This window comes from Lolium perenne, chromosome 1 (assembly GCF_019359855.2).
Source record: "Lolium perenne isolate Kyuss_39 chromosome 1, Kyuss_2.0, whole genome shotgun sequence".
Lineage (NCBI taxonomy): Eukaryota > Viridiplantae > Streptophyta > Magnoliopsida > Poales > Poaceae > Lolium > Lolium perenne.
The window spans coordinates 237,193,689-237,205,944 of record NC_067244.2 but is presented as its reverse complement, the minus strand read 5'-3'; the positions used below and the strand labels follow the sequence as shown (position 1 = coordinate 237,205,944).

Below are 12,256 nucleotides of genomic sequence, written 5' to 3'. Positions count from 1 at the left end.
CTGTTTACTTACTGCAAACACTGTTCTCTTTAATTTTACTGTAGACAAACAACTCTTTCCACACTATACGGTTAATCCTTTGTTTTCAGCAAAACCGGTGAGATTGGCAACCTCACTGTAAGTTGGGGCAAAATACTTTGGTTGTGTTGTGTGCAGTTTCCACGTTGTTGCTGACGCAGTAGTGCGCTCTACCACAAGTCAGCTAGCAACACCTTCAGAAGTTATTCCTTTCTCCTACTGGTCGATTAAACCTTGGTTTTTACAGAGGAAAAACTTGCTACCGTGCTCATCATACCTTCCACTTGGGGTTACCCAACGGTGTGCAACTGCGCAACATCAGCGCCGCGTGACACCATAGGGCCCACGGTCTGGTTAGGTTGTGCCAATGGTGGCGGCCTTACCCTTTGCTTGGTAGCACCATTGTGCTCGGTGCTACCCTTTAGATCTGTTTTAACCGCGCCGGCCCGCTTAGCCACCCCCCCTCATTTCCCCATGAAATGTTTATGGCTCGAGCCTCAAATACAGAATCAGATCTGCGACGCATACCGAGCGCCTATAAAACGAGTGAAAATACGTTTTTGGTCTATTTTACGGGATGTGGAGTTGCTGCCGCCCTTGCACTTTTTTTGAAGCAACCGTTTACCAGTGTTTTTTTTTTTGGAAGCAACCTTTTGTCCCGCAGATGATGTTGTTTTTTTTGGAGTTGCTGCTGCAGTGAGGCCCCCAAGCTCGCTGCCTTTTTGGTGCTGTTCTCGACGCCTAGATGTTGTTTAGAGCAATTCCAATAGTGTAGCCAGCTGCGGGCTATAAGCCAAGTGCCATGTCATCTATAGCCAATTTAGAGTCAACATATACAATAGTGAGCTATAAAAATGTAATACTTAATCAATGTGTGGCCCACCTTTCACTCTCACAAAGTGCCTAGGAGCACGTGCTAGAGCTGGCTTTTGCATAAGAGCCCACTCTCCTTCTCTCTCCTCCTCTCTCTCCTCCAACTAAGCAATAATATACTATTTTAATCCTTATAGCCAGCTGATTAGGATTTATTGTACTTGCTCTTAGGTGCCTCAAGCTGTGCTCTTTGTCTTTTCCTTTGAGCTTACTCCTTATGTTTAAAGCTGTGTATCTATAAGCTCGTTTGTATTTGTTCGTTGGTGTCTTTATTAATTAATTAATAATTTATTTATTAAAGCTGGCTATCGCCTTATGTTTAGGAAAACACTACGTATCCCCCGGACGATCCCGTCGCTCGCTTCGTCCTGATGCAGCGATCGACACGTGTCCCAGTGCGTGGAAAACAAGGATGCAGCGATCGACACGAAACCGAGCTGACTCGCTAAGATGGGATCCACCCACGTTCTCATCTCCATCTTCCACAAAGAAAATCCCCAACCTCCCCCAAATCAACTCGATGCAACCACCGTGTGCCATCGGCTGCGCAGCTCCAAGCCCGTTCCCGTTGCCGCGTCTCCCTACCTCTTCTCTGCTCGCGTAGCTCCGGCCGCCGGCGTCGGAAGCCTCCGCCACTGAGCCTCCCTGCCATCCTCCACGCGCCAGATCGTCGCAGCCCCCCATCCAAAGCCGTGCGCCGGCCGCAGCGCCACCTCGTGGCCAAGAAGGCCGCAGTCAGGACGACGGCGAGATGCGCCTCCTTGAGGTTTGCATCGACGCCGATAAGCCCATCGCGGAGGCATGCTGCCCCTACCCCTCGGAGTCCGCCACGGCCGTCCGCTGCTACAAGCGGCCACCAGGCCTTTGCTGCCACCGGTCGCCGACCCTGCTACAAACCGTGCTCACCTTTGCTACTAGCCGCCCGCCTCGGCTGCCCGCTGCTACAATCTGCCGGCAGCGCTGCTACCAAAGGCCACCGGCGCTGCTACAATCCGTCCACCGTCGGTGCTACTTCAATTCATCGGCGGCGCTGCTTCAATCCGTCGCCGTCGGCGCTACGCCCGGCGCCCGGCGTTGCTACTAGCAGCGCCATGCTTTGCAGCCAGCGGCAATGGCAGTTGCTGCGAGCAGCGCCCGGCTTGCTACTAGCAGCGATGACTTGCAGTTAGCGGCGCCCGGCGTTGCTACTATGGGCGCCATGAGTTGCTGCGAGCTGCCAACGAGACTGGGATGCTGCAAAGGTTCCGGCGGTCTTCTCCGGCGGCAGTGCCACAGTGGGGCACCGTAGCAGCAGTAGCAGCAGTGCGACGCCGTCCCACAATCCCGCTCCATTATCAATCAAATTACAGAATTCAGAATTTAAAAGATTTAGACCGTGAGTGCAGACAGGGTGCTTAATCTTTTTTCTTCTTCTGATTTGCCGCAATTGAGATTAGATGATTTGTAGGTCTGAAAAATGAAGAACAAGTAGGACAAGTGTAGTATCAATTCTTCTTGCAAGTAAAGGACAGTGACATCATTTCTGGCTTACAAAAGGGAAATTGTAGAGGTAATAATATTTTTTCTCTTTGTTCTTTCAGTGTAGTTTAGTTATAAGAGACTTTCTCACTACTATTAACAATTTGCAGTTCCATTCTTGTTATTGTGAGTTTCCTTACTTTATATTGTTGTGTTAAAAAATATGTGTGACTTCTATACCCACTATGAAAATCCTGGCTCCACCCTTTCCTTCTGGAGTCAATTATGGTGATGTTTCTGAAGCATTTATGCTGTTTTTGATGTGTTTCTTCATTGCTTCTGTGTTTCTTTTCGATGGAGTGTGCTGATTTGGGACTGCGCTTGTGCAGAACACTCTCCAGATCCAGGGAGTGCGTGGAAGCGCTCAGGGTAATCCAGGTATAACTGGCTGCTCTCGGTTCCTGCGGTAGTGATGCTGCTGTTTTATGGTGATTCTAGCGTAGAGGGGCTTTTCGTGATCCTGCAACATTAGTTGTACCTAGTAAACCGTGGATTCCTTGATTTTGATGTCACTGTACACGGTACAGTCTGGTCTGTACAGCCAAGATATTTTAAATCTACACTGAAATTAGGATGCATGGCTGCTTACTTGCTGGGCTACTGCAGTGTTGTTAATTTTGTTCATCACAGATTGTGTGATAATTCCAGCAACTCGGTTTGTGTGCGCGCACTTATTATTACTACATTGTATGGTTCATGATCCACTATTATGGTGCCTAATCTTATTTTGTGGCTGCCATGAATTGTTCTCAGACACAAACAATGTGATATTGGGATTGTGCAGGATTTTTGTAGATATCGCTATGATAGATGGCTTGTGTTTACTTTAAAATTTGTACCTTGATTTTTTATAGTATTTCCTTCATACCCATGTGGCTGTGTGCATGAATTTCTCTATTATACATTGTGCGAATATCCACCGCCTTGGTGATGCCCAACTCTATCACAAATTTGCACCTGCATTTGATTGTCTGTCATATTAATCAATTCTCTACTTATCAAGCACTATGTAAATGTTTGGATTCTGGAATAATCTAGTTGTATCTTGTGCTGACTTACTTACCCGTGATTGACATTGGTCAGACCAACTTGATGACCTTGAGGTCAAGTTTTTTTTAGGAGAGACCACACTTGAAGCTAAGTACCAGAAGATGTATGAACCACTATACTCAAAGGTGAAGTTTGTATGGTGCCTTGCTATCTTGTGTTCTATAATATTGCTATGCTTTTTATACAACCACTAAATTCACTTTTTAAACTCTCTGACCGGGTGCCACAACTTCTACCTCTATCATGTCAATAAAGCTTCACTAGCATATAGACAATATTTCTTTTGTATTTTGTATGGCCAAGACAATGCTGATGTTTCTTCCCTTCAATGTTTGATGTATCATATTTGATGTCTTATACCCAAACCATCCGATAGATTTGTTGCTTCTTAAATTTGACAGCATTATGATGTTGCCTACGATGTGGTTGAGGTAGAAGGTGCCACCAAAGAAGGCTCAGATGAAACTGCTAAAGATCAGATAGGTGAACATTCCTCCCGTACTTTGATATTTGAGTACGCACTCTCGAAGATATTTTCGTAGTTCCATATTCAGTGGACATTATATAATAAAGAGGGAACATAGCCCCTTACTGTCTTTTGACTATGTTCATAATGTGTTCGTGCAGAGGAAAAAGGTGTGTCAGATTTCTGGTTAAATGCAATGAAGAACCATGAAATCCTGGCCGACGATGTGAGATCTTTTGTATCTATAAAAGCATTTATGTTTTTGATCTATTAATATTTTTTTACAAGCCGTTTTTTGGCCTATTTCTACATAATTCCTTCTATTGGCTGGTTATTAATGGTGTTGGTTTATCTGTAGGAAAGGGACATGGAAGCTCTTAAGTATCTCAAGGACATCAAGTGCTTCAGAATAACTGAGCCGAATGGTTTTAAGCTTGAATTTCACTTTGATACTAACCCATTGTTCAAGAACGCAGTGCTTACGAAAACCTATCAGATGATTGATGAAGATGAACCAATTCCAGAAAAAGCCGTTGGGTGATTAATTACGATTCCATATTTGACCTCATCTACTTGTTTTCAATGGGTATATGATTTTGCTAATATCACCATTTGTGAATTTTATGTTTTCCAGTACGAAAATCGAATGGTATCCTGGGAAGTGCTTGACACGGAAAGTGCTAAAAAAGAAGGCACAGAAGGGGTCCAATAATACTAAACCTAACACAAAAACTGAAACTTGCGAGAGCTTCTTTAATTTCTTCAGTCCACCTCAAGTTCCTGATGATGATGAGGAAATTGGCGAGGATACAGTGAGTTTCGCCCTTTTGTATATGTTTTAAACTTCTGGATGAATATGAGTCGATGCTTCTTCCCTTTCAACAGGCTGAACAGTTGCAGAACCAAATGGAACAAGATTATTATATTGGGTATGGGTATGCTGATATGTATTGTATTGTATCTTATGCAGTCCCATGCTTTGTTTGGACCCCTAGTTCTAAACGTGCTTTCTTATTTGCCAGATCTACAATCAGAGACAAGATTATCCCACATTTTGTTTCATGGTTCACTGGAGAGGCTGCGCAGGAGGAGGACTTTGAATTGGAGGATGAAGAAGACGAGGTTAATAAAGATGATGATCACTCCGCCTCTTGCCGCCCCATCCGCGTCATCCAGCTCCAGCACCTCAGGGCATCTCCAACCGGCTGACCCAAACGGACGCGCTGGGCCGTCCGTTTTGGGCCGTTTGCGTGGCCGGCCGGACACGCGGACAGCGCCCCGCGTCCGCGTGTCCGTTTGGGTCGCACGCTGCGCCCAACGCAGCGGCCACCCATTTGGCCATTTGGCCTATTTCTTTGGAAATAGGCCATCTGGCCACACATACTTATAAATAGTATGTAACAAATATAGAAATAATATCTAACAATTATAGAATAATATCAAATAGCATAAAACAATATCAAATAAAATGTTGCATGATGAAGAAATAAAATGTGCCATAGTTCGAACAAATATAAAAATTACAAATTGAGATTGTCAACTCAATTTGGACGCTCTAGGATCTCCTTCTGCCTCTTCTCGAACCAAGCTCTCTTCGCCTCGCTTATGTTGGTCAAGTCGGCGTTCATGATCAGGTTGTCCTCGGCTTGGCGTTTGAGCTCAACTTCCTTCGCCTTCAACTCCACCTCTTGGGCCCTTGCCAGTGCTATGAGCTCAAGTTCTCTCTCTTTGAGCTCAATTTCTCTAGCTTTGGTCTTGGCCTTGACCTCTTCTATCTCAAGCTTTTTCTTTTGGACATCGAAGTAGTTCTTCCTGTCCTCCTCTTTCTCCCGGCGCCTTCTCTCATCCCTCTTGTCCGTGGACACCTCTCTATCGGCATGCAGCTCCTTCAAAGTGCCAAACAATAACATGGACGAGGCATCACGCTTCAAGTCGGCTTTGGTTGCCTTGTGGCCGCGAGGACGACTTGCACGAGAAGCGGAGCTACCGCAAGGCTGGCCACCATCAAGGTCAATGACCGTCGGATCTATGGCGGTCTTGGTGCCAGTCAAGGTCGCCTTGTACCCCTCGTACCCCTCCTGGAACTTGGGGGTGCCATGGAGTATCTTCCAACAATGAGGGAAGGCAAAGGTCTTTTCTCCATTGACTGATTTGTACCAATCCAAAGCTTGCCACGCCTAGAGCAAAGCGAGACAAGAACGATAAACATATGTGCAAACACCGAATGAACGAGTTGAGGTTAAGAATCATACCAAGTCCTTCATGCCCATGCCGCTAACGGGGAGCCGCTTCGCGTGATCATACGCCGCCTGGAATTTGTTGCATTCCGTTTGAATTGTTCCCCACCTCTTTTGGAGCGATATTTCGCTGCGGTCGCTCTCAAATAGATCTTGTCCGTATTTGCGATGCTCATGAAAGTATTCATAGATCCGGCGCCAGAATGCGGTCCCCTTCTGCTCGGCACCCGTCAATGCATCTTGCCCGATGATCAGCCATCCTTCGACCAGCACCTTGTCCTCCTTCTCCGTGTAGTTGGCGGTTCGTTTGCTTACGCGGCGAGCTCGAGCTTGTGCAGCTGCGGCTTGCGTCAACTCCTGAGCGAACAACGGCTCCTCCTCGATGTTAATGCTGCCGGGACAAGCGGTCTTTGTCACGATTTGTGTCAACGGGAGGCGGCTGGGGAGCCTGCTCGGTCGAAGCAGAGGGCATGGTGGTCGGCATTGGCTGCGTGTACACCGGAGGGGCCTGCACGGTGGACAATTCGTCGAGCAGGTTCCGTGCGCCGGCCATCGCTGCTGGTCCCACGTGCTTGGGGCCTTTGGAGTTCGCCGGCGCACGGTTCAGGTCAATGGACGAAGGAGACGGCCCCGTGAACGACTCGCCCACCTCCGGTGACCCATCCCGTGACGGGTACGCGTACCGCGCCGATGGCGTACCCAAACGGGGCTACCGGCAGGGATGTTGACCTTGGAGGAAGGGGCCGGGTCGAGGACGAGGACGAGCTCCCCCCCGAGACCGTGCCGGCGGCAGGGAGGATCAAGTGCTGAGCGAGCGCTTGGTGGCCATAAAAGAGCATGGCATGCTCTTGCAAGACGTCCGCCTTGGCCTCCATCTTGAGTTGGAGAAGCTGCTCCGCCGCCCGCTGCCGCTCCTCCGCGGCAGCGATATCCCTCTTCCTTTGGTCGAGCGCCCTGCGGCGGTCGGCCCTCTTCTTGCTCTCGATCTTCCTCTGCTCCGCGGTGAGGTCGGGCTTCGCCTTCTTGGTCGCCGGCCCGGGCTCCACGACCACCGGCCCGGCCAGTTGAGGAGCCTCCGCCAAGGGAGGACCGGCAACGGCCGCGACCTGTGCCTCGTCTCCGATGGTGGCGGTGGCGGCGGCAGTCGCTTCGTCGGCCATCTCTAGGTTTTGGGAGTGGAGTGGACTGGGTGTGTTTTGGGAGACAGACAGGCGGGCCAGGGGCGGACAAGGGGAGGACGCGAGCGACCAGCATCCGGCGTCCGCGGCCACGCAAACTCGTCCCAGATTTGGGCCGGGTTTGGGTCGTCCCGGACGCCGCGGCCATCCGTTTTAGGGATGGGTCCGCGCGCTGGGCCGCGTTTTTGTCCGGCTCGACCCAAACGGACGCGCGGGCGCGGTTTGGATCGCGCGGTTGGAGATGCCCTCATTCCCCTGCCGATTGTCCAACAGGAGTTCTTCCCCTGCCATTTGCCACCGCTGTGCCCTGAAGCTTACCCAGGTGCTGGATCTATGTACCTGGCGACGTCTCTGCCTGACGACATGTTGGCGGACGTCCTCTGCCGCCTTGCGCCGCGCGGCCTCGCTAAATCCCGCTGTGTCTGCAAGTCGTGGCGCCGCGTCGTTGATGGCCATCACCTGCTACGCGCGGACCTCCTCCCACTCTCATTGGGCGGCATCTTCCTCAACTTCCACGACATGGTTTCTACGCAGTTCCTCTCCCGCCCGACGACGGGCGCCGCCGTCTCTGGCAAGCTCTTCTGCTACACCTTGGCTGCTTGCCATCCCGACTACGACTATGTGCCCTATCCCAAAGTACTTGGTCACTGCAATGGCCTCCTCTTGTTCCGTCACTGCGTGGTTAACCCTGCCACACGGCAGTGGGCACCTCTGCCCCCAGCTCCAGACCTGCCTCTGCCCCCACCAGGCATTCATTTTTGGATGCGCTGGTACCTCGTGTTTGACCCCACTCTGTCACCCAACTATTTTGATGTGCTCATAATGCCCAAAATTCCATCCATTCGGAACAACGAATGTGAGAAACTTGAATGGCCGCCGTATACATTGACCCTTCCTGTATTTTCATCAAAGGCTTGTTCGTGGGAGGAGAGGACATTTCGTCGGGAAGGGGAGGCTGCAGGGATGTTACCAGACATGGTTGAGTCACCACAGTTTTGCAATGATTATCAGTGTGCCTACAGGGAAGCACTGTATGTATGTTGCTCCTGTTTTGTTCTGAGGTATACCAACTCAACTCCTTAATCATCGCATACTCATCCTGCTTTTGGTTTTGAGCTTTATTTTATTTTTTATTGCAGAATATCGCTGTCAGACAATACGTATCGAGTAATAAGACTGCCACCAGTAAGTTTCCTCAAAGACAACCCCAGAGGTCGTTATGAATTTTATCTTGGAAAATCAACCAAGGGGATATATTGCGCATCACTACCATATATGCCCAGTGCCGAACTTCAGGTTTGGTTCCTTGATGACCTCAACGAGTGGGTGCTTAAGCATGACACGGTCATGCCCCCCCCCCCAAATCTCAATTATGACCAACCATGTGATGGACCTTGGATCTTGCAAGAATTTGACTATCAGCGAGATGCAGATGAAGATGGTTCTGTTTTGGACAATAACAAGGAAGCAATGGCAGAAAAGGAGAAATTCGGAGCAATAGTTGAAGAGAAATTTGAGTGGGACTCTGATAATGATAACGTACTTGAACCTGGAAGTAGCCAGCATTTCAGTTTTGACATCGTTGGATTTCATCCTTACAAAGAGGTTGTGTTGTTGTCTTTAGAGGAAAGAGTGGTAGCCTATCATTGGTCTAGCTCAAAGATTCAAGATTTGGGAAAGCTTTTCCCAAAGTTCTATTCAGATCCTTACCGTGGGTTCTTCAATAAAATGCTAACAGAGTCTTTCCCATACACTCCCTGCTGGTTGGGGGAGCTCCCTGAAAAAATGAATTTGGAAGCTATGCTATAAGATCAGAATGCTTTTCTTGCAATGTAGTTGAAGAATTGAATGGCTAGCCTACACTTGTCGGTTGTTCTTTTAATATTTACTAGGAAATTTGCCCGTGCGTTGCATCGGATGTGAAAAATAATATCAACTTCTCGACCAAAAATCATCAGCGCTATCCAGAATTCCCCCCGAAATCTATCACAATTGTACTGTTACCATCTGGTCTGCCTTTATAAAGCTGAAATAAGATGGTGCATACTATTTTTACATTTGAACTTTGAGAAACTGATTTTTCGCTACTTTTTTATCTAGTCAATAAACTGACTGCATCCCCCACGATATGTCGACTTTGGTTCATTAACTACCTTGTTTTGCTAGGCTTGATTTCCATCACACGTTTCTACACTGCTTTCTTTCTTGTTTTCTTTCATCTACCCGTCAAATTCATCACACAGGATTTGGCCAAAATCGTAAAAGCATCAGAGCATGGTCAGCATAACATGTGAGTCTCGGCCAGAGTTGCCCTTGGAATAGAGCTGGCCGGCATCTCGGCGGCTGAGATACTTTCCTCAGACTTGGCAACACTACACTGACGATACGTGTTTAACAATAGGAACAATTGAAATAGTTCTAGTTTTAGTCGGCTATAGGACAGTTCATTCAGAGCCTCAGACACAAATTTTCATATCCGGGCACCTCTTCCTACATCTCGTATTTTCTTAGAAGGAGGCAAATCCGCGAGGGCTCAAACGATTGCCAGAGATTAAACCGCTGAATCCACCGAAACAACAGAGAATCCGGTTACAACCCAAATTTCGGATCATTATCTGAATAAGTGTGCTCTAACTGCGGCCAATGCGATGGGAAGGCAGGCCATGGACTGCAGGTGCCTTTACTTGATCAAACGGGCAATAGAATCCATGTCGATCACCCCATGGCTGTGTGATCAACGAAGCAATGAAGGCCCTGGGACGTCTTGTGGTTGTCTTGTAGAGCAGTAGAGGCACGCCATACCTGGGCCGTCGTCCATCTGCACTTCGTTGATCAAGTATAGTCTATGAGGTGGTTTTTGTTTCTCCCGGAGATTACATCCTCGCTGAACCGCTTCTTGTACGGCACTGTATCGGCAGCGGCGAGGTGCACACCACACACTGCAGCATGTGCACCATGGACGCCGCCAGCGCCACGACGAAGCCCTCACCGATCCGCACCACCCGCGATTTCCCCTTGTCGAGCCGTGTGTTGTTGGCACCATTGCCGTTGATTACGCAGTGGCCGTGCGACGCCTCACGCCGGCGGGACAGGACCTTATGGACAATCTGAGGTAAAACACGACGCCCAGGACACATCACTTCCTTGGACATCAATTGCAGGCAGGTTGCAGCTATTTTCCTCCTCCACATCGGCGCCCAGATCGGAATATCAGGATCCTCGACGAAGATAGATCGATGGATAGCTTGAGGCTCGAGCCGTGTATAAATGTGAGCCCTGTGTAACTGTACGTGAGTATGTCGACCTAGACTCTTTCCCGAAGTTAAGGGCAGAGATCGGACCTGATACATTTGCTTAGATATTATGGCAGGTAATAGCGTACGAAATTGACATAGGTGAACACGGACGACCACGGACGACGGAAACAGGGACCAAACCACGGAAACCTTATTTTTTTTATTATTAGGTATAGATATAGATGTACACAGATCGTATTGTGAGATAAAGTTTACTCAGTTTGCTGCTGGTTTTGTTGTGCTGAACTGTTGAAGTAATATATGCTTGCAAGTTGAGTGGCTCGTGACAGTGTACTATTACCTTTCATGCATGCCAGTTGAAGTTATCTGATTTCTAGTATTGACCCATTCATCACCCGCATAAGTTGCGTGAACATGAATCATCAAACTGCTGTCGTCAAACAGGAAACAACCCGTCGAGGCAACTAGCTCCCATCGCTGAATATGTGGTGGGCGCAATGGCCCGAGAAGTTTGTTGGCGACGAGATGTTGACATGAAAAAAATAGTCCGACAACAAATGAAGATGAAAAATGAGTAACTTGTGCAAAATATATGTATACTACTCACACATAAGAAAACAGAATAAATCCAGCAACGAATCAGCATGACCATATTAGTTACAAAACATCCCCATTCGAGGGCTGGATTCTTTTTTTTTTTTGAGCAAATCGGGGGCTGGATGCCGGGGATTTTCCGGGGAGACCCCCATTCGTGGGCCCCGCGTCAGTTCAGCCTGCTGTCTCTACCCCGACCGTTTTCTTGGATGCATCTGGCTGGACCACCCCGCAGGCGACGCGTGGAGAGCAGGTGGAGGAAGTGGCGATTTTGATAAAAATAACCTATTCGTGAAAGAAAAGCACAGACTGACAGACTGATCCTCTGCCCACTATTTTACCGGACTAACCCTTTTGTGTGGCGCTCTTGCCATCGGCGCCACACCTCACTGTGTGGCACCCATGCGAGGGATGCCACACATCCATGCCGATGTGGCGCGATCAGCGTTGCGCGCCGTTGACCAGCCGACGTGGCAGGTGTGTGGCGCCATTCGCATGGCGCCGCTCGAAAGGGCGCCACACATCCACTTATGTGTACCGCCCGCACTCGCCCGAGCCTGACCCCTCCTCATTTCCTGCTCAACTCTTCTTCCTCCTCCGACCAGCCACCCCACCTCTCTCCCCCCACCCAAATCCCTCTCAAATCTTGGTGGATTTCGTTGGATCTGTCCGTGGAGATCGTTCCCAACCCGTTTCTTGAGGTAATCTTCTCCCTTCCCCTTCTTTTTATCCAATGAATTGATGAATTTGGTTGGATCTACATGTGAAATCCTAGATGTGAAACCCTAAGTTGATTTGAGGGTGGATCTAGATTTGGTTGGACCTTAGGGTTTGTTGAAGTAGGACAAGTGGTATGGCTAAGTTGTAGAAACCCTAGGTTGATTTGTGTTGATTATGGTAACTAATGAACACATGTATGTATGTGTTGTTCACATTATGCTAGGGGATGGAAAGAATTGTTCATGTTCATAATGTGGACAAGGATGATTTTTTGAAGGGAAACCTAGAGCCGGACCCGAAAGAGGTTGACTTGGTGTTTGACCGTAGCCCAAGCTTTGCCGAGGT

At 48.6% G+C, this 12,256-nt stretch overlaps 2 protein-coding genes across 2 annotated transcripts; both read left to right on the top strand.

Moving 5' to 3' along the window:
* The first annotated feature begins 1,385 nt into the window (after positions 1–1,385).
* LOC127337339 (nucleosome assembly protein 1;2) lies at positions 1,386–5,506 on the top strand. Its single transcript, XM_071824955.1, has 10 exons — positions 1,386–2,266; positions 2,339–2,440; positions 2,739–2,787; positions 3,493–3,584; positions 3,861–3,942; positions 4,087–4,151; positions 4,284–4,462; positions 4,560–4,737; positions 4,811–4,854; positions 4,948–5,506. Exons 4-10 carry the CDS (start codon positions 3,561–3,563, stop codon positions 5,132–5,134), a joined length of 759 nt encoding a protein of 252 aa, XP_071681056.1. The 5' UTR covers positions 1,386–2,266; positions 2,339–2,440; positions 2,739–2,787; positions 3,493–3,560; the 3' UTR covers positions 5,135–5,506.
* Positions 5,507–7,213: 1,707 nt separating this feature from the next.
* On the top strand, positions 7,214–9,222 carry LOC139835307 (uncharacterized). The gene is made up of 2 exons (XM_071825183.1): positions 7,214–8,401; positions 8,480–9,222. The coding sequence occupies exons 1-2, from the start codon at positions 7,500–7,502 to the stop codon at positions 9,147–9,149; spliced, it is 1,572 nt and encodes a 523-aa protein (XP_071681284.1). The 5' UTR covers positions 7,214–7,499; the 3' UTR covers positions 9,150–9,222.
* Positions 9,223–12,256: the final 3,034 nt, after the last annotated feature.